The 26,579-nt window shown below is 38.3% G+C and overlaps 1 protein-coding gene across 1 annotated transcript in view; it reads left to right on the top strand.

The window, feature by feature from the left end:
• The window catches only part of RP1 (RP1 axonemal microtubule associated), a 280,695-nt gene that overhangs the window by 172,447 nt on the left and 81,669 nt on the right, over nucleotides 1-26,579 (top strand). The window contains exons 19-23 of the mRNA XM_014791537.2: nucleotides 137-269; nucleotides 987-1,138; nucleotides 4,208-4,362; nucleotides 14,869-14,927; nucleotides 15,247-15,291. Coding sequence (XP_014647023.2) covers nucleotides 137-269; nucleotides 987-1,138; nucleotides 4,208-4,362; nucleotides 14,869-14,927; nucleotides 15,247-15,291 — 544 coding nt within the window. The remainder of the gene's footprint in view (nucleotides 1-136; nucleotides 270-986; nucleotides 1,139-4,207; nucleotides 4,363-14,868; nucleotides 14,928-15,246; nucleotides 15,292-26,579) is intronic.

The raw sequence follows: 26,579 nt of genomic DNA, 5'->3' as shown, positions 1-26,579 counted from the left end.
TACTACTATATTACTGATAACAACAACCATCAAAATGTGCAGTACATTTTAGCAGTCCCTGGGGTGCATTTTGAATTCTGAGTTCTGTGAAGAATTGAAAATCACACAATTTAATCATCGTTTCTTCTAATCTCAGGTGACCATGCAACATATAAAAAGCAAGAAGACCCTGGATTTTGCAGCAAATGCATGGTTATCTCGAATCCAAGCAGATGGGGATGTTGTCTGTGAGCTTCCCGTAGTAGAAGGAGGACAAGCTATTTTTCCATGTGTGTTATTAATCTTCAGTAGCATATATTGCATATACAAATTGTTATAGTTGCTTAAATTTACTTCTGAACTATTTAGTTACAGAATATTTTTTCTACTTCTAAGAGACTTGTTTTGCCCATTGAAAAGTGACTTTTTCAGCATCACAACATGAGTCACTGGTAGATCTGGGATTAAACATAATCTCAAAAAGATTCCTTTGGTTCAGCTACAGTCACAGGGGCTGAGGTTATGAGAAAGAAAAAATGTCATGTCTGTGCCTCATCTGGCTTTGCCTGAGGCAATTTGGCCACCTCATGTCATCATTTCACTTTTGATATATTTCCTCATCAAACCTTATGTCGTTTTAAACTTATATCACTTTAAACTTGAAGCATCATGTACAATAACATTGTCACCCTTGCCACTTAAATACTAAGCGTGAAATATCCTCCTATGTCATACATAGAAGAACAGCCTTTTTAAAGAATCTTTATTTCTCTTTCTGAAAAAGCTATAACCCTTGGGGCGTTTGTTCATGGTATGAAAATTCCCATTTATAACTAAAATTAACAATTGAAAGATCAAAAAATTTCTCAATAGATACACCAAGTCCAGATTAGAGGAATTCTCATGTAATGTTTTCTGCTGTGACCTGACCCATGGATCTGGGTTCTGTTTGTATGAATTCCCAGGTAATGGATTTCCTCTTGTTTCTCTCCCCTTTGCCTTGCCAGTAGTGAGATACCATGTTGATGTTCATACTGGCCAATTGAAGCAAGCAGAAACGAAGTCTGAAGTTTCCCTGTGTCTCTACGGGGAGAGAGGAGACTCTGGTCTTAGACTGCTGTACAAATCTAACATGCCAGTAAAGTTTCAAAGAGGACAGGTGAGTCTGCACAAATAACTTTCCCAGGTTCTTAGCAATCTCTCTGAAGGTGGCCATGTATGACGGAAAATTGAAAGGTGCTTGACACCCTTCAAGTTTTCATTTTGGTATGTCTTTAACACAAGTTTTCCTGACCTGACTTCCTAATGTGCTTTGTTGTAAGTTATTCTGGAAAGAAAAATGGGGCACACTATACGAGTGATAAATAATAAAAATAAGAAAAAGATATTAAAAATTAGTGATAGTGTAAGGAAAAGAAAAAAATGAGATGATATCAGGGAAAAATATATATGAACATGCTCTGTCGGGACTAAAATGTACAAAGCATTACTATTCTAAAAGGTCAAGTCATGGTAGGGCCATTATAGTATATTTCACATAATAACACTGTCGCCTTTCTTTAAAACATCTTGAATGGAGCCAACAATATAATTTTCACACCTTAAATCTCTTCACTATTCCCTTTTGTCCTTTGTATATAAGCATGAGTCTTTCTATGTATTGGATGTTTGAGGAGTTGCAGTGAGATATATAATCAACCCAGTTAATTTTTAATGTTATTTTGTTGTATATAGAAAGTACTATTTGGGGGTCTGAAATTAAGAATAGGGATTATGTAACCCCCGTGGGTATATTTTTAAGAGAGAAGACTCCCAAACCAATTTGAGAGTGCTATTTCTTAAACTTTTTTGTGGTTGTAGATCATGAAATATTTTGAAACATCAGAGATCTTAAAGCTCACTTAAGCCTTTTATTTGTCATTGCAAATTACACAGAAGCTTTTATCACAATGAATAGGAAAGCTAGATCTGCTTTGGATGCAAGAAAAAACAAAATTAGGCCTAACTTTTGCTGCCACAAGTAAATTATTAATTTTCAACAGAAGCAAAGTTTAAGATACGATGATATTATTGTTAATATTATACCAAGTGATCAGTGAAGTTATCGTCTAAAGGATCCACCTAGCTTTCCATCAGTTCCAGACTCTTCACGTTACTACTTTGTGATACCTGGTGAAGGCTCCGTCTCTCCTGGCCGCCTGCTAGTTGGTCTGCCAGTGTGCAACATCGTGTGATGTTAGAGGCTCAGATTTTGCAAGTCATCTTCATAATTAATATTCTTCAGTTCATCATTGTGTATAGCATTTACCAGAGAGTAGGGAGGGTGTATTATAGATTGAAATTACATTTGGGTAGGAGGTATAATTGCAATCAATGTATAAATAAGAGTAAAAATGTGGGTTTAGTGGTATGTTTTGAAGTTTAGAATCAGAGATATAAAAGTGTTTTTGTTCCCTGGTTTATTTTAGGTTTCACATTTTTCTATTATCTTCCTCAAGGCATGGAATGTAATAGAAATGCTGAATGATTTCAAGAGTTTGCAGTTGAGAAACTGTGGCAACAATCTTTTAGTTTATTACCAGAATGATTTCACATCAGCCACAGCTCACATCATTAGCCACTGATTGGGCTGATTGTTGTTATTTTGTCTACAAAGTGCCCAGGCAGCAACATACATAGTAGACCTCATTTAATTCTGTCTGCAAAACTAAAGTTACTTTAAGAAACAAGCAGAAATCAGAAAGCTGATTCAGGCAATCTTTCTGGACCTTGAGGTACCGTAGTTTGGATTTGCTCCAAAGCAGACCATAAGGCAAAGACTAGGATACAGGTAATTTATCTGGGATGTGATCCCAGTGAGTACTTTTGAAGTGAAGGAGTGGGGAAAGGGAGAAAAGCCAATATTGTGACGTTAATGAGCTGGTTACTGGTGGGATTCCTTCTTGCTAGGGACTTTCAGAACACCCCTTAAACCTGTCCCACAAGGGGAAGCCCTCAGACAAAGAAGAATGAGACGTAGGGGACTGAGAGAGAAAGCTGTCAACATACCTAAACTATCTGCCAAAGCAGCAGATATACCCAGAAATGGAGCTAGAGGACGGGGGGTGATGTGTACCATGATATGTCGCTTGTAGAGGCACACTGGGAATGCAGGATAGTGACAATGTAATTATCCAAGCACACTTGAGAACATGCACAGTCATAAGCTGGTTTACAGAAATATCATCATTGGACTTATAATGGTTTTGGTTTGGCCTAAACAAGAGAAGGTTTCCATCAGCAATGTGGAACTAACAGTTAACACACAGGTAGTATATCTTCAAATACAAATTGAAATTTAACCAGGTAACACTGGAGTCAGCCATTAAGGCAACCTATCCCGTATAGAAAATATGAACAATACTGGATTTGCATTTTCACCACAAGGCAGGGGAACAGTGGCTAATAGTTAACTGTCATTTCTGGGAATGTCTCAGACTTAATTAAATTTATAACCCTTTCCTCAGATGATTTTAGGGCGGTTATTCTCAACAACATCTATGAGGAAGTAATGTGTGAAGGTCTTTTTATTCCAACCACTATAGGAAATGTCAGTGAGTTTTTGACATGACAAAGTGGCTCTATTTAGAAATGGAGATTCCAGGATGCTCTTTCACAACAAACTCAAGAACATGCTCTCTATTCTTTAGAGATGAAAGTATAGGAGAGGGTTTATTGAAGAAAGGAAGAAGGAAGGGAGAGAGGAAGAGTGGGAAGATGGAAGGACGGAGAGAAGGAGAGAGAGAAAGAGAAAATTTGTTCCTACATGCCTTAAAGTATGTCAGCACTCACGGAAACTAAACGTGCTGCATGTTAGGCCACACGGTTGTCAACCCGACACCTAATAAACTGCGTCACACTGGCAGGAATCTAAGCAAGAGAAAAGCCACAAACCGGAAGCTTTTGTATTAGGGTTTTTTTCATTTGTTACACTGGATACTACTCCAAATGGGGGAAATAAAACTGCAAGAGAGAAAAAGCACAGCCAGAAAAATATTTTTAATAGATAAAAAAATAATTTGCTTATTTTTCTTTTCTTATTACCCCTTTTGATGCTAATTGTAGTAACATTATCTCTTTTAAAGTATTGTGCTGCTTCTGGTAGTCCTTGGGCTGTTATTATTGCCGGTATATGTCGTGTGCCGGACTCAAGTATTTCTGTGCCGTGTGTCTCTGTCCCCTGCCTCAGACTGATACATTTCAAGTAGAAGCAGTGTCACTTGGAAAACTGCAGAAGGTGCTGTTGCGCTGTGAGGCCAGTGACAAATCACAGTACTGGTATTGTGAAAAGGTTGTCGTCAGAGAACCTGGTACTACATCTGAGTCCATCTTCACCTGTGAAAGGTAGTGCTGGTCTCAATGGTACTTCAGAAGTGTGTGTTGCGATGTGGGTGACGCTGTGTGTGTGTGTGTGTTAAGTGCATGGATTTCCATATCATGCATCACTCATTGATTGTTTAAGTAAATAATCTATTGCTAAACATTGTAAGGAAATCTTATTTTGTAATTTATTATTATTACAACGTGCTGTATGTCACAAAAAGACTAAAAGTTTAATACTGAACATTATTACATAGATCATGAGAATATTTGTTTATATGTTGGTTTCCTTATGTTGCTAAAATTGTAGTATTCTAACAAGTTCATAAGGGAATTAAGTAAGGAGAATTTTAGAGAGAACTCGGAACAGAACATAAAAAAAGACAAGGATTGAAATCTAGATAACTTGTGCTTTGCCTTGAGCCTCATAAAGGTAAATCCAGGAAGTAACTCCCTCCACTTCCGACCTGGCCCTACTGCCTTTAGGTTTAAGCCTTGCTCTCCAGATCCTTGCTGAGTCCTTCTGTCTCGTGAACACGCCCAGCTTCAGCTAGCTAGGCACCAACGCTTATTGTTGCTTGGTCTCTCAGTCACAGGAAAGAGGATGGTTCCCAGACCCATGAATGGGACTGAATAAAAACAAGTTTCTACAAGAAAACCCAATCTATTGCATACATGGAATGAGAAAATTTGTGCTCTATTTGGAAATTTTGAATCTTCGATATTTGGGGCTGCCCTACAGCCTTCTTTCCAAATAGAAAATCAGCAGGAAATAAGGCAAAAAAATATAGGCAAAAACAGGGGCATTGGAAAACACAAGGGTACAGATTTGGAGATGCCAAAATAATTGCAACTTTACTAAGCAAAAAGCGGAACAAAAAATAATGAGTCAATTCAACTAAAAATACTAAACTTAGTAAATACTTTTAGTTTGCCACTAAAAGCTGCAAACACCAAAGATGATTGGAGGTGACTGTAGCTGAAAAGGAGCAAGGAGAACCATAGTAGGCTCTCCTTCTCTTTTGCCTTTTTAGTCATTACATTCAGTCAATTCCTTTTTCAGAGTGCCTGTTTAATTCATCCCTTCCTTTCTGTTATCATGTCCTCCACCCTAGTTGTTGTCCTTGTGTCATCAAGCCTAGATTATGGCAATGGGCTTCTAATTGTCTTGATTCCTCTCCAGTCTACCCTGCTCACCACTTCCAACTAATCATACTCTGATACTTACTAGCATCATTGACTAGCATCATTCTGAAGTTAGCTTATCTTTTCTTCTTTCATTTTTGCTTTGCTCTATTTTGAATTTTATTCTTTAGCATTTTATTATATAGTTTTGCCCTAAAAATTTTCAATTGTGCAGGAGAAAATATTGTTCCTAAAGCAGTATTTTAATTACATCATCCTCCTGTTCAAAAATCCTTATTACTCTCCATTGCCTACCAAAAAAAAAAAAAAGAAAAAACTTCATGATCTTTCCATTCAAGGCTTTATACCATCTGACTCCATTATTTTTTTGTAAGGAAGATTTACCTGAAGCTAACATCTGTGCCAATCTTCCTCTATTTTTATGTGGATGCCGCCACAGCATGGTTTGATGAGTGGTGTGTAGGTCTGCGCCTGGGATCCGAACCTGCGAACTCCGGGCTGCACAGCGGAGCATGTGAACTTAACTGCTAGGCCATCAGGCCAACTCCTCTCTGACTCATTTCTGCCCCCCCCCAATTTGTTTTTATAATTGTCCTCTTGCAAGATCTTAGTGAAATTAGACCACCTATCATGACCTGAACAAGTTATGTTCCATTTTGCTTCTGTCCCTTGGAGTGTGCTATTCTTCACATAGGAATGCCCTATACTCTACTCTCCTTGTCATAGTCCTGTGCATCCTTTAAGTTCCCATTCAAATTCTGCTGAAGTAATCAGCAAGTAGTGCTGAAGAAAACTGGGCATCACTTCCCAGCCTGCTTCCACCCACAGCGCACAGACGTCTTAGGGACTAAGGGGTAGCTGTATTTTATTCTGCACATCAGAAGCTAGGGAGTGATTCATCCAGGGTTTTCTTCTTAGGCTCTTAGGTTCTGATATACTTTGTCACGTTAATTCAGTTGATTTCTTTTAAATGTGAAATCTCCTGGGGATAATTTAGATTTATTCGTCACACAGTTCATGCCTACACATACATACCACGCCATCGGTGCTGCCCCCACCACCATTGCCCCCACTGCCTCCACCGATCACCTTCTGCACTACCGTAGTTCATGTCTGCACTATGCCAACATGGCCTTGTCTGGAAGGAAGAGACATAAGTGATAGCTTAATTTAGTTTCAATGGAACGTAACTAAAAAAATTTTAATCACAAAATATGTTAAGCAACCAAAAGTAATATAACAGATGGACACCATCCTGACATAACAAATGCTAATATTTGATGTTCTGCACATGGTAGTGGGTCCTGAAGAAATGATAGCCAATGCTCATTCACACAGTACCCTAATGAAGAAAGTAAGCTGCAAACATCATTCCTTCCTGTCTGTGGATATAGGGAGATGAGGCAGATCCTACTTCCTTAATTCTTAAAGAAGCAGAAGAGTAGTGGCACCAGGAGTAGAACTCAGGCACAGCAGATTCCTTTCCACAACAGAAAAAGACTGCTCTGAAGCCACTTGTATTTGCTTCTGTGCTATCAGAGCCTTCGCTGCACGTGAAAGGTCAAGGACAACTTACTCTAAGGCAGAGGCGACTGGAGAAGGGTTCTCTGGTGGGAGAGGAGACCTGTGGCTGCACGCAGGAGCTGGACAGACCTCTTTCTGGACTGCCTAGTCTCCTCTCAGACCCGGTGGGAGAGCTAGCCAAGGTGGCGTGCTGGGTGCACTCATGGTAGTGAGTTCTGGGGTACAAGCAGCAGAAATGCTCAAGTGCATACATCACAGAGGGGAAAAAGAAAGAAAATCTCAGTCATGCTCCTTGAGGCTTCCTGATGGGTCAGGAATTTACAGCACAGCTGAATTAGGGCAGAGGGAAAGACCACCAAGTGTTCGTTCCTTTTATAAGTTAAGGGAGAAAAATGCTTAGCTGAAATGCAGAGCATAGCTACTGAAGAGAATGCTTTTGTGCATCACAGATGCTTCCTGTGAGGATTCGCATCTCTCTTTTTTCTTGTTTCCCCTCTTCAATTGAACACCCACATCCTTATGGTTTTATTTTATTTCTATACCTGAAGATTTTATTTTTCCGCCTTTTGTACATTTAATATAGATAGAGTATACAGCACTGAATTTCTACCATTTACACATAAGGTTTGGCTATTTAAGGTTTGGAGCAAGCAAAATTTTCTGTGTGAATGAGGCAAACATTCAACTGACTATGAAATGAAGTAAATATTCTTATTTACTATTTGTATTGGTTTCCTCTGAGTGCCAAAATGAATTAACACAAACTTAGTGGGTTAAAACAACAGAAATTTATTCTCCCCTAGCTCTGGAGGCCAGAAGTCTGAAATGCAGGTATCAGCAGGGCCATGCTCCCTCTGAAGCTCTGGGGAACCGTCTCTTCTTGCCTCTTCTAGTGCTCTGGGCCTTGGTGGTTTCCCACAGCCCTTGGTGTTCTTTGGTAAGCAGCTGCATCATTCCAGTCTCAGCCTTTGTTGTCACATGGCTCTTTTCTTTCTATGTTTGTGTCTCTGTGCCACTTCTCCTCTTTATAAGGGCACTAGTCATTAGACTAGGGCTCACCCTGCTTCTATATGACCTCATCTTAATTAATTACATCTCCAAAGAGGCTGTTTCCAAATAAAGTCATGTTCTGAGGTTCTGAGTGGACATGAATTTTGGGGGGATACTGTTTAATCCAGTACACTATTTGAGTGGATCCTACAATGCACTATTCACTGCAAGGTTTATTAGCATTAAATTAGAGATCTCTAGATTTTTCTGTATGTTACACACAACTTGTAGTATTATGTGTGTGTGTGTGTGTGTGTGTGAGTGTGTGTGTAGACCTTTAATAATGAAATCATTAAAAAGAAGTTGGTACCTACCCTTTAATAGAAACAATGTCTTTTATGAATGTGTTTGTTAACCCACTTGACCTAGCAGGGTCTAGATTCACAGAGAGTTAATAGCAAAGTTCTTCAGCCTGAAGACAGGGAGAGCCCAGAGCCTCTCAGTATCACCTTCCATTACTCCTGACTGGTTTAGGAAATGACATTGATATGAGCTTGCAGGAGTAGGTTATTTGAAATAAAGGCCTACCTAGGGCAATTCTAAATAGAAGGAGATTTATAGATGCAGGAATTTAAAAGTTAAATACAAATAAATGATATTTTAAAAAACTGTCTAACTTGACTTGACAGGGCAGAGCAGCATGACCAGCATTGTCCTCTCACAACCAAATCATGGTCAGATAGGTGGCGTGACCCTGAGGTGTAACACCCTAAGGAGTAGGACAAGATGCTGCACAGTGTTCCTCAGAGCTGATATTGCAGCTAACACTTTTAAAGTGTGCCAGCCTCATTTCTATTCAGGATGCTTTACTTTTTTTTTTTCCTTTTTGTGAGAAAGGTTGAGATCATTTCCTTTGTGTAAAAATGGAAGAAAAGAAGACTTAAAAAAGGTCTCCACTGTGGTTAGAATAGACTATTAGTAAATCCTAGATACTTTTTGTAGGTGCCACCTCCTCTCCAGGCCCACGCTCACCATTTCATAATGCTCAACACCTTCTTACTAATTGTTGAAAGGAGGGCCTTTTGCTCCATTAACATAATTGTGAGCCCTGCAGGCAGGTGAGGCAAGCATTGGAGCAGAGGAGGGTAAGAAGGCCTTCCCACACCCTTGGACTCACACCCTGTGGAAACCATTGCAGCTGAAGCCGGCCTTGGGGCTGCGGCCAAGCCAGTAGTCTGGCAGACACAGCTCTTCTGTGCTCCTGGTCAGTCTGCAGTGCTGTTCTCAGCTGGTGCTGTCCAATCTGAGTTCACCTAACTCCTGATCCTCCCCTGGTGCCTGGAGTCTGATGGGCTCTCACTGGTATATTCACTGGTGAATTAACAAAAGGTGTGTCACCTCCACCAGGGAGTCTTTCCTGAAGCCTTAGGCTGGGCCAACTGTCGCTTCTGTATACCTTTACCAAAGCGCATAAAGTTAACTCAACACTTACTGTATTCAGTTATATGTATGTGTTTATGTCTGTCCTACCTTCCCAACTCTCAGAATACTTTCCTCAAGGTCAGGCTGATGTCTGATATTTTTACTTTCAGCCCCTACCGTGTTTCCTGAACTAGAATAAGGGTAAAATTACGTGTGCATTCAATTGAACCGAAGGGCATGTATTAATTAAGACACCATAAGCCTTAAGGGAAATCACATTAAATGAGAGATTTGGAATTAGAACATGGAATCTAAAAGGTTTAAATATATCTTAATCTCACTAAGACATATATAAACCAAATTATCATTTAATATGCATTTTTAAGTATTAATATAATACCAAAGATTGATTCTTAGAATTAGCACAGGAGTTTAAAAAAAAAAGTTAAATGTCTCACTGGTATAGATTTTTAAGCAAAACATGGTTTATTTATCTCAGGATATATCACTCTTGAAAAACAAAAGTTACTGGTTGATCAACCACAATGCAGACTTCTCTGCCTTCACCCTCTGGCAGAGAGGGGTGCGTTTTCTACGGCTCCCTCTCTGTAGCAAGCAGCAGCACGCTGCATCTTGATGCAAGAGATTCTTAAACAGAAGCAAGGCTGATAATCACCTCTCCACCATTCCATCATTATTATTCACAAAGCATTTTCCTTGCTTAACTGTTTTGTGCCAGCCCTGATGGTTATTCCAAGAAAATCACACATGAAGGTCCATGCCTTTAGAAGGGTGTAATCAAAGACCTTTGGTGTACACAGGACAGACCTACAGCAGAACACAGTAGGTGCTCAGGAAGTGTGTGCTAAATTGGTGAATTTGTGAATAAGTCATAAACTAAGTCATATACAGAGCAGGACTGAATATATCATTTGTGGAAAGGGTCAAGAAAAGAACCAAGGGCATCCCAGTTTTAACAGCATCCTTCTTTTGCATAACTACAGTTGACAAGGGAACTTTTACACCTAGGCCAGCCATGTGTGAAGGTGTTAGTTTGTGGTGCCAAATTTAAAATGAATTTACCCCTCTTGCCTCATCATCAACCTTTCTAGGCTTCTCTTCCAATTCTCCCCTATAAAGTATGTTTTGCTCCCTTCTCTAGACATTTTCCAGGAACATTAATATTCTCTTACCTCAGATGTCACATTTTATTCTTTCCTCTGCTTATTGAAATGTCATTCACTGTATTGTTTGTGAACATGTTTGTCTCATGTACTAAATGATAAACTTCTTCAGGGTAGGGTCTCATACATTTGTTTTTATCATCCAGCATGGCTTCTTGTACCATGTAAGGACTTGGCCAGTATTGGAAAAAAGGAAGGGAGGGAAAGAGGGAGGAACTAATAAAAAACATAATGGAATCCCAAGTTGGAAGAAACCTTAGAGGTCACCTAATCTTCACATGAGTTCCCTCTATAACATCCTTAGATGTGTCATTAAAAAATTCTTTATGTATTTGTTTATTTTCAAAATAATTCAGCCTATGTACAAATGGTTTTATTTTTCCTTTCTGGGAAATAGGGGAAAATGATGAATAACATAGATAAGAAAGGATGTTGAAATTTTGATAGAGTACAGAAATGTAAAATACTATTTTTATAGGGAGAAGAGAATAATAAAAATTATCATGAGACAGTGAGCAATCATTTAACTTTACTGATTTTTTTTCCCCAAAAGAGGCCACTATTAATCATTTCTTGCTATTCTGAGCATGTATTTGTGCTGCTGCAGATTTCTGTGCTCTTCTTTGTCAGTTTGAACCATTCCTTGGTACGAAAGTGACAAGTAGTGATGGTGGGAAACTGACAGAATGAGGCGCAAGGATGAGTCTTGCTCATTTTTCGGGATGGGGGTGGAGACGTCGAACCTTCTTACAAGTGTTCAGTATTTCTTGTGCCGTTTTCAATGTGAAGGAGTGGTTGCCATATCTAAAATGTATCTCAGACAAAAATCTGTGTCACCTTTTTGGGTCCCTTTCCCACCAAAAACAGCCCACATATTTGAGGGCAAGATCATTCAAACACTTTCCATGGTTATCTACTTTAATCTTAAAAGACTAGAGAAATTTTTGTTTGTCTGTTTCTGTATTTTTGTTTCCTAGTTAGCCCAGTGAAAGGGAACTCCCTGGTGATCTGGGGGTATTTAAGCATGATTTTGCTGGTGGCTGCATAATATGTATGGTGTTCTTGGGCAAGCAAGTTCCTCCTGCTTGCTTTTTATTCCATTCCTTTAATATCATCATGCTCCTCTCAAGCCATACTGCTCCAATACTCCCATCTGTTCACTGGCTTTGGGGGAATTTTTGTGTGCTAATGCAAAAACCTGGTTCACAATCCTCAATGACTAGCCTTGCCTAGTTCTCTCAGTTTCTTTTAGAGCACATTCTGGAATAGAAATTAAAGGATGCATGTGGACACATGCCTAGGCAGGTAGATAGAGGCATATATGCAGAAGAAAATATGGGTATGCTGCAAATAACTCTCATCTAGCAACTAAAATCTATGTGGTTCTATTCATTAGAAATGGTTCATGAGCAAGGATCTGATGGCAATATAAAACTATTTTTTAAAAATTCCATAGAAATGATGGCCACTGAAGGGAATTAAGAGTTAATAGTCTTAATGATTTCAAGTTTTTTAAGAAATCTGAACCTAGAGCAATCTAGAGGAAATTATTTTTAATAGAGACCCACTACTCAAAAGTCTCTGGGGCTTTCAGGGCCATGGCATTGCTTTAGTCCAGTATCTTCTGAAAAAAGAGAAATCATAGAACAGACTTTCCATAAATGGACAAAACAAAAACTTTCCATAAATGGACTAAACAAAAGACAAGACTAGAGTATGATTTTTTAAAATTTCAATCTGTCGGTCAATAAACCCTGGTTTGGTTGCAATAATGAGAGATTCACTAAAGCTAATTTTAGAAATGGCATTTTCAAAGGTGACTCTCATGGAACCCAGCTTTAAGCAATAAAGCTACACATTGTAAACTAGAAAGTCATCAGAGAGCCAGTTATTCTCTTTGGATTTTCAAGGTGTCTCTTCATTGAAGATCTTTCTTCTGTCTGTAGACCAGCTTCTTCTGGAGTCTCTTCTCTCTCATATCTTTGGCTTGCAGGTAGCTTTGGGTTCCAGACTACCAGCTGGCCTCAGCAAAGCAGGTACTGTGAAGCTTCCATGTGCAGTGCCATCTGATCACAGTTTCTGTATCTCTTAGGTCAAAATATTAAGAGAGAACATCTGATTGACTAAGCCTGGGTCAGGTGTCCATCTCTGCTCCCATCAGCTAGGATGAGAGACAGATCCTCTGATACAAACATCACTATCCAAGGCCTAACTCTTTATGTCACATTTGAAAAGGTAGGGGGATGGCAATCACCTCAAATATGTTTGCTATAATACCACCTATATTGGTATGTTTGGCAATGAGAAAATACAATAGTAACTGATATTTATTGACCATTTATCACGTCAGATAGCACGATAAACTTATATGTATTTAATTTGGTATCCCTATTGTATAGGTACTATTATTATGTGTAATTTACAAATGAGGAAATCGAGGCTTAGAGAGATCAAGAACATGGGTCACTAACTGGTATTGAAGCCAGGCAATCTGACTCCATGTCAAATCTAGAGACTATGTTCTTAAACATAAAGCTGACCTCCTTTGTTCTGGCGTATTAAGAAAGCCACAGAGATAACAATCTAGCTGCCAAGATGGGATACATAAACCCAAATTAGGGGCTAAATAAATGCTTAAAATAAATTATATGTGTTATTAGACTCCAGAGGAGGAAGAGAAAGAACACTGTGAACTGAAGTAGTCAGAAGGAAATGGGATCTCTCATAACTTTCGAAAAATGGAGAAATGAGTGGTCCTGACAGAACAGTGCGAGCTCACAGTTCACTTTTATACCTCACATGTTAGTATCACTGCTAATTTCAAGACCAGTGTGGTGGGGTAAGTCCCACAGCTCAGCCTCTGAAGTCCTTGACATTCTCAGATCTTTAGTAACCCCCTCATGCGGCCCACTCCCCAGTGTCTTTTCCAGCAGCCTCCTGTGCTTCAGCCGCCCTGAATCTCATCTCTGTATCTTTGCTCTTCTCTCTCCCTACAGTGCCCTTCCTGACCTCTTGTTTACCTGTCAAACATCTGCTTACTCTCCAACCTTCAGCTCAAGTATCTGTTTGTTCTTCATTCCTTTGTACTTCCACATTCTTGCCATTCAGAGTTGGTCAGTCTCCTTTTCTGCTCCCATAATATCTGTAAGTATTTCTTACATCACCTACAACACTTACACCTTTTTTATACATTTTATACATTTTTATACATTTTATACATTTTTATACATTTATACCTTTACCCATCTATTTCATTCTTTCACACTGAAAGCTCCTTCAGCTTAACTCCTTGTCTCTATTGTTCTTCTTGTATCCCCAACACTTAACAAAATGCCTGGCACACAGAGGCACTTGCTAAATGCTTATTGAATGGATGGATGGATGGAAGAAAGAATGGAAGTATGTTTGAATATGGGAAAACAATAACTGTGGTCTTGTGGTAGAATGGTAACATTTGTTTACTACTTAATAATACATAAAATATTTTTACATGACTCTTCATTTCAGCTTCACAACAGCTCTTTGAGGCGGGTAATTCAGTCAATGAATCTAAGCTTCAGGAGGGTAATAGCACAAAGCCAGCAAGTGGTGAAGTCGGTTTTCTGAGTTCAGCCTTGGCTTTTTCTGCAACAGGGAGCTTCTAACACAGACATTTGGCTGGTTTCGAGGGAAGCGGCCAGGATGAGCTATTACTCATCCTAAGCACATTTTCCAAAGTGGTAATATTTTCACCAAATTTTAAGGTAATATGATTCTTTTTGGAGACACTGAGGAAAAGATATTAAAGGAAGCTATGTGAAAGCAAAAGAGAGACCCCCACAGAGGAGGTATTAAAATGGTGGAACTTGTTTTTCTGTGCCAAGTTTCCCTCAAACCAGTGGGCAGTCACACTTTCTAGCCCAGCCCAGGTATCAGGCTCAAAGTCTTAGACCTGCCCTGGTCTTTCTTACGTCGTGGTACTGGGAGTCCTCCGCAGGAGCCCCAGTTACACTTACAGGTGTTAGTGACTGAGGACTGAGAAGCCTGGAGAGGTAGATGGTTAGCAGGTTTAGCAATTTATATAGTTTATTCCACAGTTATGATATCATTCTTACCACAATGATGAGTACACAGTAAATTGGATTGTGTTTGACTTAAAAGCTATTTTTATAGTTGCTTTTCAATGTCCAAAATAAATGCAGAATCAAGCTTATTGTAAAAATCGAGAAAAGCAAAAATTAATTTTCTATTTTTTTCTTCTTTTGTTTTTCTTTCTTTTCATCAGATGGCTTCCCTTTATGTCTCAGGGCATGATTCATTCAGAAATTGAACTTTTTCGTCAAGGTGAGAATTAATGAAACCTTTGGTGGAAGAAAGGACAAGATGATTTTGACACAACTGGACGTCATGGAACAATCCCCAGTTGCCCCCAGAACGTCCTCTTTGATAGCTTACCCTTCACATCAGATTTATAGTTATTCCTCATAGTGAAAATAAAAGTACATGTAAATATGTGTCTTGGCAATGTTATATGACCTACTGTAAACTAAAAGTCAGCCTAAGGATTTGCTACCGTTAAAGAGTTAAACATACTTCATTTTTCCCGGTTATAATGTTATCAGACAGATCTATTATTAACTGCACTTCACTTTTATTTTTGCAGAAATGCAAATAAATCATCAACCTAAAATACAAGAGGAAGCAAATGGTAAATGTCGTTGCCACTTTTTGTCTTGTAATCATCTGAAATAATCTATTTCTATTTCAAGATTACCTGCCTTGTACAATTTTTAGTATGTTCTTATTGAATTTAAACTATTGATTGAAAAATATTTAATGTGAATATAGAAACAGGCATTAAATTATAGTTTCACTTATGAAGAAACTAACGTAAGCAACTTCAGCCCCAAATGCTTTTTCCCTTCAATAACTTAAATATGGGGAAATAATTATTTGTCAAATGATTAATTTCTATTAATTGTACTTTTTTAAAACTAACTTTGTATATTGGTTTCTCAGTTTTCTAAGTCTTTTGAGATTAGCTTTTTCTGTTAGATCCTCTTCAAATCAACCTGCAATTGTGTCGTTAATATATTTACATTCTGCTGATCTGAATTAGATGGATCAATACAGATTACTAATATGCCTACCAATTTAACAAACACTGTGTTTTCAAAAATGTATTGTATGCAGTAATTTGAAACTAGGCAAGGGTTAATGCTAACATTATTATATTCATAAAGTCCTGTATTGATTAGGATGGCCACTGAAATGCAAACATCATGCCCACTCTGATAACTAGCATTTGCATTAGTTATATTAGAAATTGTATTTCAGCTTATATTTTACTTTTTGTTCTTAGTTATTTATAGGGGAAAGGCTGTGCACATCTCAGACTATTAATATGGATGTAATTTTACTAATGATCTAGAATCTCTTAGTAATTTTAAGGGACCTCAAAAGATCTGTGTCTTACAATAAGCCCTTAAGTAAGAAAGCTTGAAATGACATTCTAAGTAGAAAAATTAGCCATTAATTCCAGAACTTACTGGGGTATATATGAATAATATAGGTTAATACTTTTAAACTGAAGATTCTAGTTAAGGATGAAAATGTTGAAAGACTCTTGTTAATAACATTAGCTGTGTAATCAATGTCACTGACACAGAATATAACAAAGTTGCATTATATAGCAGAGGTGTTTACCTAGGAGTTTGTTAGAGACACTTTATCAGTGCAATTTGATTAAAATAAACTATTATAAAATGTTTTCTTATAATTAATTATTTCTGTGGTTTTAGTTTATTTTATGACCTCATTAAAATATCTCTATTTTTTATAGTATAAATGTGGATTAATCACAAACTTTAGTTTATGAGTTACTATCATTATTTGTCTGTGAATGGTCCTCTTGTATTTTATTTTTAAAGTCTGAAGAAGGTTATCTTTAATATTTCTTGGGGTATGATTCTAGAAATACATTAGTAGTCTTATAGTTATATGAATAAGCTAATTTATGGTGTGGAAAGAACCTTGAGAGGTTCTTTCTGATGAGGCAGTGTTGCTTTGTGGTTAAAAGTGTTGACGAGCAAACAAGAGTCTTAGCATTTGAAAGTATATGAAGCATCTTTATGTAATTCATGCCTTTCTATGTAGCTACAGTAGGAAGAAAATAGACCAAGATGCTATTTCAGTTTAATAATAGAAAGGAAAAAGAAGGAATCAGCTGAGTTAAGTTAATTTCATTTTGAGGTAGTTAACAATAAATACGGTTATGTACCATCACTCACTCTGTGCCAAGTTTAATGAATTCCCACAATCTAACATGTTTCCCAAACTTTGACACCTTATAAGTATAAATATTTATAATTTATATAGGTAAATCATTTGTCATAGTAAAACTGCATTTCTGAGTTAGATTGAACTAGGTCATAAGATGGTATTTTTAATATACATTGCTGGATTGAATTTCCTAACCATGATCAGTGCCTTTTGTATAATGCTCTCATAGCTAGCCACTATGCTAAACCTTCTTACTAATTCTAATAAATTTATATTAATTCTATAGTAATAAATTCTATAATAATAAATACATTCAAATTAATTCTAATTCTAACGAATTTTCTCAAGATACTCTTTGAATGATCTGTGAAGGCAGCCATCACATGCAAATAATGATATTCCTTTCTTGGACAAAGATGCCGTCTAGGTCCCTGGTACAATGTAGAACAGAAGCAGTAATGGCAATATTCATAGTGGGCACATATAGAATTTACTATGTAGAGTCTGAGCGTTTTAGATTTATTGACTTGTTTAATCCTCACAATAACCCATGAGGTAGATGGTATCATTATTCCATTTTACAAGTGATAAAACTAAAGGACACAGAAGTTTTTTTAACTTGCCTAAAGTCACACAGGTGGGAAATAGCAAATTTAGAATTTGAATCTAAATGGTTTAGTTCCAAGAGTCTTTACTGTTCGTGCTTTAAAGGAACTTCTTCCAAATGCTTAATGGAAGTCAACATTCTTTAAAGACATTAAGAATATGTGTGTTTATATGTGTGTATATATCGTCCATGTCTTTGGATTTATTTTGCTGTGTTATTTTTTTAACTTATTAGGCTATATTTTTAGATCTTTAGCTTTCAACCTTACTCAAGACCCAAATGAAAGGATGTTTTTAACTGTCAGGGGAGATTATTATTGTTATTGTTATTATCCTTATTAATCTTATTTTGTCCAGAGCCTTTGTGGAGACAAGTGGGTTTCTGCTAAGCTTCATTTGCTGACAATTATTTGGAACCTAACCTTTCACTAAGGGTGTAGCCCCTTTTGGCTTATTTCAAAAGTCTCAGGTCCAGTGCCCACCCTTACGTGGGCCGTAGCCTCTCATTCTCCTGGCCTGGGGCATTGACATTTACCACAAGCACAACTCAGGCCTTCTTGACTGCTAGCTACTCACCACTCAGTTTCTGATGATGGCCACTTTATTATTATTATTATCATTATTGTTATTATTATTATTTGGAAGTGGGAGATTTTTCTTTCTTGGGAATGAAATAATGTACTGAAAAATTTGGGTATTTTTTTTAATTTGCAATTTATCCAAAAACTAGTGGTGTTATAGTGAGAGGGCTTTAAAAATATCATCCCAGGAAACTGGCTCAGAAGTATCGGTAACTTGTCTTAAGTCAAGCAGTTAGTAAATGAAAGAACTGGTCTTGGAATTCAGCTCTTAACCATTATAAAGCTGCTTCACTTTAAATGACTAAGCTTCCTACATGCTCTCAAGGGTTTCTGATTTGAGGGACTATAAAATTCTTGGAGTACTTATTCGTTTATTTATAGGCAATGCCGACTCTTTGTAGCATAATTGCTAGCAACTTGGTGAATTATCTGTAGTAAAGATTATTAAAATATTTTCTCTCTCCTCTCGATTCTGTTTTCCATACAAGCTTGTTGGCCTCACTACCCAAATAGTGTGTGCTCTAGGAGAGAAACTGAAATTTAATTATTAGTCTCAGCTAAACATAATTAAGAACATAAACTATCCTGTAACATCATCATGCATTCGGAATCAAATGTAGATGGTTTTGGATTGCCCCCCACTCTGATCAGTTATGGCACAATTTTTTGTAGTTGTGTAGGTAATAATTAGGTGACCCCCTGAGCTCCCATGTCGGAATCTTCTACCTGTTGTGTCAGTCTCATTTCCTGGATAGGAAGACACACTGTGGGTGCCTGGGAACCTGGGTGGGCCTGAGGGGTCAGTGTCTCAGATAACTTCCCATAATGTGTGCAGCTGAGATGCCAGAGAAACTGTCTCTGGGATTACCCCATCAGATCCAACATAGGTGGCCTGAAACTGGATTAACAAATTCCAGTGGGGCTAAATGGGAAGAGAGAAGTCAATATGTGAACAAGTTTGGAACCAAAAGGAGGAAGGTGAGCCCAGAGGATTTCTTAGCAGAGGCCAGATGTTTGCTGTGATTTAGTGTTTGGTGCCCAAAACCTTCAGCATGTGTCTGCCAGGAGGAGTTAAGTGAGCAACCAGGGAGACGATGCAGTGCTCCCCATGCCCCCTGCTTGTCTTTTGCCCCATTTTCTCCCGACGTTCACTAGTCAATGTTTGGATAGTCATTCATGCTACATTGATTCCAGAACACTGGTTCACACCTTTTCCTGACTGAGACAAAATGCCCATAATTCAACATAGTAATTGAATGAAATGGATAAAACACTAAAACAGTGATACTATGATCTCAGCATCTTCAGAATATCCAACAGCTGTGCAGAAACATTACCACAAAGAGCCTACTCTCAACCAATTTGAATTTAGAGATAATTCACAGAAAGCATAGTATGGTTTGGGGCGAAATAGAATTAATCAGTGGTTCTTACTGAGTCTGAGGCAAGGTTTCTCAACTTTGAGACTTGACATTTTGGGCTGGATAATTCTTTGTTGTGAGGGACTGTCAAATATATCATAGGATGTTTAACAGCATCCCTGGCCTCTACCCACTAGATGCTAATAACACTCACCCACCAGTTGGAACCACAAAAAATGTCTCCAGGCATCACCTAAATGTCTCCTGGGGGCAAAATCACCCCCAGTTGAGAACCACTAGAGAATAGTGGTTCTGTTGGAAAAGGGGGCTAAGAAATTTTGGGATAGGCAAGTCTGGAAAGGCAGATGTGACAGACTGTATTTGTTAAAAATGTCTGTAACTGCAACATTTCCTATCCAATGTGCTTTTCCAGAACCTTGCCAGTCCCCCATCAAAGGCAAAATCAACCTGGGCAGACCTTTAAGACTGCCTCAACTAATAGTGTGCAGCAGAAGTTATGCTATGTAACATACGCTCTCTCATACATAGCTCTCTCTCTCTCTCTCTCTTTCTCTTTCTCTCTCTGTCTCTCTCTCTCCCTGGGAATATTTTTCCTTGGAATCCAGCTACCAGGCTATGAGGAAGCCCAGACCACATGGAAAGGTCTGCATGGAGAAGCACAAAGGCTGTTGCCCTGAGCCCTGGCTGAGCTTCCAGCCAGCAGCCAGCAACAACTTGCCAGTCATGTGAGAGAGCCATCTTGGAAGCAGATCCCCTCTACAGTTGGGCTGCCCCAGTTGACACTGCTTGGAGCAGAGATGATCCTTCTCTGCCAAGTCTGGCCCAAATTTCAGATTCATTGGCAAAAGAAATAATTTTTGTTGTTTTAAGCCGTTAAGTTTTAGGGTGGTTTGTTACACAACGATATATAACTACAGCAGAAGAATTGGTGGGGCGTAGTTCATATAGAACTGCATACATAGGTCAAGACTAAATATATTGAGGATTGCGAGTTGCTATCCTGATGACTGGGACACAATGATGTGGGATTCTGAAGGTAGGTTTGGACCTTATAGATTGCCTGGAGGTTGGAGCATGAAGTACTTGAGAATTGTTAGCAAATACTCAAAGAGAGGCAAGTTAAGGTTTCTATGTTAGCCAAGGTAAGGTGGGCAATCAATAGAGACAAAGGGCATGAGGCATGGGGGAACTTTAGCAGCAAGTATGAAGAATAAACTTGAGGGGAACTTGGGATAAGGAGAAGAAGGAAATACCATTGATGAGAAGCTGGAATCCAGGTCGAGGATGGTCACAGGGAACCTGGAGCACCTGATGGGAACCTGACATTTAGCTGCCATGCTATCCTCCCTGCCAAGGATCAAGATTTGAAGTGGAGTTGATTATACCAAACAGTCAGGGAGAGGAGTCGTGGTAAACTTCCACTAAAGAATAGCTGTCCTACCTTGATATTGATATAAAACAAGCTCCCACACGCAGGGAGGCTACTGAGCATCCCGGTTGATAATGCAGATTCCAAATCTTGACTGCACCTCTTACTGCGTGGCTTGGGGAAATCACTCGTACTTCTCTGTGCCTCTGTTCTTTTTTATAAAATGGAGACCATAATAGAAGCTATCAGGGTTGCTGTGAGGATTAGATAAAATAATATAGATAAAACACTTAAACAGAGCTTGGTATGTCTCATATACCCCATAAATGTTCATCTTTAAACTTTATTTTGCCTTGTGATAAAATGTATCGCTGGTCTTGAGCATCCAGCCGCAGTCCCACTGTACAAGCATTTGGGGTGTAGGCAACGCACCCTACCACCATCAACTGTCTCTGTTGCTAGTTCTTTTGCATTCAGCCCTATAAATTGGGTGTCCTTTACCATGTCACACAATAATAAATAATAAGCAGAATCATAGAAATAAAAGATTTAACCTAAACCAATGTCAATATAAAATATATAATAGATTCATTTTTTATAGTGTTTTATGGTTGTTTTCTGGACTTAAAGTGGAGAAAATTGGGCATTGTTTGAGACCATTTTATTCTAGGAAGCATAACTGTTTCTAATTCTGTATCAAATTTATCTTAACTCCTGTGGTAGTCAGCACATAATTTCTCTATTGCTTTACATGATAATAGGATTAATGATATTTGTCTCTTGGAAGAATAAAAATATTTGTAAAGTACTTAAAAAATTCAAAAAATTCTCATGATCCTCTTATGAGGTTGTATTTTGAAGGACTTATGAGTTTATACACGTAGAATTGTTTAGAGATAAAATTATCAAAAATTAGAATAAAGTAATAATTTGTCTTATTTACAGTATCTTTGCCACATCTCATTGAAATATATTTACATGCCCTTCAAATTTTGAATGATACAAGGTCAACATTGTTTCTGTTATCTTTGTGCTAATAATAAGACCAATGATGAGGCAAATAACAGTGTCCTTTTCCTTTGTAGAAAAATGACACTAATGACACATCATCATCAGGACTTGTTCTTTGTTGATTGAGAAATAGTTTTATATTGTGCTGAACCATTCTAATAATACCTTGAATATTCTTCCTCACACATGCCGTCTTTACTTTTCAAAATACTTCTTAACACATCCCAAACTGTTTTACGAAACATTCACTCATTCTTTTTTCAGAAGCTACTATTTGCCAAGTGTTGTACTGGGCACCGGGGATACAGAGTCATTTAAGATCAAAACTTACCCTTCAAGGTGCTTGTGATCTGGGTGGGTAGATACGGGTGGGAGGGCACAGAGAAATGGCACTTATTTACATATCTAACGGTTGAAGTGTGGAGAGAAGGGTTCATTCTAGTTACTAAAAGAGGTGTCGGGAAATGCTTCTTAGAGGAGGCGGCCTTTAAGTTGGGCCTAGAGACATAGATGTTTACCAGATGGGAAGACAAGAAGAGAGGTAGAGGAGACACATTCTGACAGAGGGATTTCAGGCAAAGTCCTGGAAGTGGGAAGGAGTCCTTTAGTGTAGACAAAAGGTGCAAGGGAAAGTGGCTGTGTGAGAGGGAGTTTCAGAGGGGCCAGAGGCTGCTTGTGGGGGTGCTGTGGGCTGTGGGTATCAGTATTATGAACAGAGTTGAATTAGGCATTTGACAGGCATGTCAATCTATAAGTAATGTTAAAATATAACCATGGATGTAAAGATGAAGAAAGTTTTATTTATTCTGACCTCTCTCAAGCAAAGGGAATGTGGGTGGAAGGAATTCTTAGATTCACTACCTAGAGTCTGGGGGAGTCGCACAGGGCTTTGGGAGAGGAGGTGAATCTGGTGACCTTTAGGGCTTTTGTTCCCGAGTCGCCTGCAGTTCTCCTCCATCTTTCCCTGCCACAACGCTCAACCTCTCTACCAAGTAAGAGTCGAACAAATGTTGCATGCATAGTGGTATTGGTCTTCTTAGGCTGTCTCAATCCACCTCTGATTGTAATCAGGGCAGGGGGAGGTTGCAATATGCAGATGTGCATTGGGTTTTGTGACTCCCACTGTGTCTTACCGTGCCCTGCTCTGTTAAGGGAAGTGTCTTGGGAATGTTCTTGCTGTCTGGTGGGTCATCAGGCCAAGAAGCCTTGTCCCATAGTCTTTACTGTGCCTTGTCATGACTTAAGGCAGGCAGCTTTGAGGAGTTTTTTCCTCAGTATGCTGAAAGAACAATTACATTGTAAGAGCTTAATTTACATGCATCCTCCCTACATTTCTCTGAGTATTCAATGGGTAGTTGCCAAGTAACTGAAGATGTGTCTAGACACAAATGTTTCTATATTCAACCACAGGGTCAATTTTCTGAGCTACAAAGTCAAGTGCATATAACCCCTGGAACAGTACGCACAGAATAAGGTAAAGATAAAATGTTAAGATCTAAGAAAGGGCTATTGAACTTTGCTATCTACAGGGACTTTGTTCACCAAAATAACTTACTCGTGCCTTCCTCAGAATAAACCTCCAATTAATAAGAAAACTTTGGAAAGGAAAATGTTAACAGCAGGCCAGCGATCTATTTTTTCCCTTTACCTGGGAAATAAAAGCGATGCCTCAGTCAAATCCTCTTGCATATATGCTAATAATCAGACCTCCTGGTAAAAACACTAATGGTATTTGTAAGTAAAAAGATAATAGAGAGCTCTTATCTGTGAAAGGCTTTCAGCAGCTGTTCCAGTTTTCTGTTGTTGCATAAGAAATCACCCCAAAACTTAGTGGCTCGAAACAATACTATTATCTTTCACCTTTCTGTGGGTTGCCATGGCTCAGCTGGGTGATTTTTGCTTGGAAGCTCTTGTGTGATTTTCATCAGATAGTTCTGCCAGTGCAGACATCTGAAGACGTGACTGGCTGAACGTCAAGGTGGCTCAGCATGCTGCCAGCTGATGAGACCAGGAGCTCAGCTGGGGCTACCTGCCTATTTGGGGTGTCTCCATGTGCCTTGGGTTTTCACAGCTCGACTCCTGGGGTCTGAGATGGAGAGTCCTGAGAGAGTGCTTTAACAAACCCAGGCCGACTTAGACTCTGAACTCCCAGAATGTCACTTTGGCTGCATTGTGTTGGCCAAGGGCAGCCCAGATTCAAAGGGAGAGGAAATACACTCCATCTCTTAACACAGCAGTAAAATAGTCACACTGCAAAAGAGCAAGTGGATTGGGAGACATCAGTGAGACCTTCTTCAAATAACAAATCTGACATAGAAAGATATGCCTGGTTCGTCTTGGTTGCCTACTGTAAATAAACCTGGTATTTATGGATTGGTGGGGGCATAACTGGAGATTGTTAGATAAGCTGGGAAATCAGTGGAGTTTAATAGTTCTGCATGCATTGTTAAATCTCTCATGTTAAATCTGAAGCAGCACCTGTTCTAATAAAGGCTGGAGAGGACATTTTTGAGTTATATTGGTCATCTAGGGCAGGAGTCAGCAAACTTCTGTGATAAAAGGCCAGATAATATGCATCTTAGGATTTGTGGGGCATATGGTCTCTGTTGCAGCTACTCAACTCTGCTGTTGTAGCACGAGAGCACCCATGGACCATTCATAAACAGATGAGCCTGGCCGTGTCCCAGTGAAACTCTAATTACAAAAACAGGCAGCAGGCTGGATTTGGACAGTGGGCTATAATTTGCCAACCCCTGGTCTGTGATCTCTCCGAAGGAAGGACACTAGGCCTGTGGCTTGCTGGTGAATCATTAGTAAACTTGGTATTAGGTAATGTCTATAAACTCTGTTGAGTCTGATTTAATAATTTGACTCACATGGTCCCTTAGCCTCTTGAATGTCTATCATAACGTTTGTACATAATATGGACACTTAATATCTGTAAATCAGCTGCTCAACAAATATTAATTGAATTCCAATTGTTAGCATAGCGTTATATCCTGAAGTTCAGGATTTTCCAGTTCAATTGTATCTGTACTAATTGCACGTAGCTACATAAGAATGGCAACAGAGCATATACTTTCCATTGTTAAAGCAGAAGTTCCTGTTAAACCTTCCTTCATTATTGACAAGAAATCCAAATTTATTCTGGGCTATTTAGAGATCATAGAGTACATCTAGACTACTTTTAAAACATTTCTAACACAAAAGAAAAATAAGCCTCGTAGGATGTAGTCTCCAAGAAAAATTTTCTTTTTTCTATAGCAGAATTTCTTCAAACGGAGGCCACTGCTGTAGTAATCGTCCTAAATTTAAGCTTGAGAGCCAATAAAAAGAGAATAAAATGGGATAGTCTAAGGGAGGTCATCAACAACAGATCATTGCATAGTCCAAAATCTTTTTTTAAATTTTTCAACACACTGATAAATATAAGATAAATATTTAGACTTTAATTATATGGAATTCTCTTTCTTCCTTTGGGAGCTTTGAGTTAATAGAAGTGATTTTGTAAAGGGGTTAACAGATGACAGTATTTTTTGGTATGATTCATGGGAGTTGAAAAGACAGCAACTATAAAGAAAGAAAAAAAAGAGAAACTTGTATAAACAGAATATCTGAACTCATAGTCTTTTGATTTTGGGGGGTGAAGAAAGTTTCACAATAGAATATTATAGAAAAAACTTGTAGTTGTGACAGATGTAATAAGCAATACAAAAACTATAAACATATTATTAGCTCTGATAAAAATAAACTTTCTCAGGACAGTGAAATTTTAATTTAAATATAGACTCAGAATGTTCCTCTTTGTTATTTTCAACAAATCTTCCTATTTTGTATTTTAGATACAGACATTCTTAGAGAAGTTAAATGATCGTATTTTTAAAGTATACTATAGAAAATATCGGAAAATACTTACTTTTTTTCCAGTGGTAGAAAAGAGAATTATGCCCAAGATAACTCAAAAATCAACAAAAATCACCACAGAGAACATTTCATTAGTTACTCCACCTTTAAAGCTCGTTTTGTAGTGACATGCTGATTCCAAAAGGGAAGAACACAGGAGTATTATATTATAAAAATCAATGGCTCATTGCTATTTGTCTCTATTTCAGTAAACAAGATATCCAAGCTGATGTGCAAACTCATTCCTGTCATCTCCCCATGACAGCATGATACGAAAATCCCAGGGCAGACCCAGATACAAGGGAAGGAGATAAGGATGAGACAGGAAAGAAGATCTAAAAAAAGGAAAGAGATTCTTTAACTTCTTGAATTGTGCATCAAAGCACAGATGGAAGTCTTTCTGTAAGGATTAATATCGTGATAGGGTTCTCAATGGGATTATTGTTTGAAATTTGCATGTTTCCTATTTTCCCACATAAACTGAAATTCCTCAAAGCAGAGTTGCTACAGGATAGACCTAGAGTGCACCCCTTTGGGTGCTGCCCCTCCTTTGGCATTTTGGTACCGAGGCTTAAGTTCCATCTTTATCATCAAATGTAAGATTATGCGAAGTTTACTTGATGCAAGTTTTTAAGCCGATTAGAGATAGTCAGATGATCTTTATGGATATATTGGGGGGAGGAGCAGCATTACATACTAAAAAGAAAAATAATGTCTTAGTGGAGGAGTTACTGAGAATCCAGATGTCCAGAATGGTGGTAGATCTTAATCTCATTTTGAAAATGTAAAAATTACTCACAAGGCAGTGTGTGTTTATGGAGACTTTGAAAATGACAATAAAGACATCTTTAAATTGCCCCTA

The sequence above is a fragment of the Ceratotherium simum genome, chromosome 31, assembly GCF_057802395.1.
Source record: "Ceratotherium simum simum isolate JZ-2026a chromosome 31, ASM5780239v1, whole genome shotgun sequence".
Taxonomy (NCBI): Eukaryota; Metazoa; Chordata; class Mammalia; order Perissodactyla; family Rhinocerotidae; genus Ceratotherium; species Ceratotherium simum.
Note: the sequence above shows the minus strand (reverse complement) of the source record. Positions and strands in the feature narration are given on the sequence as shown.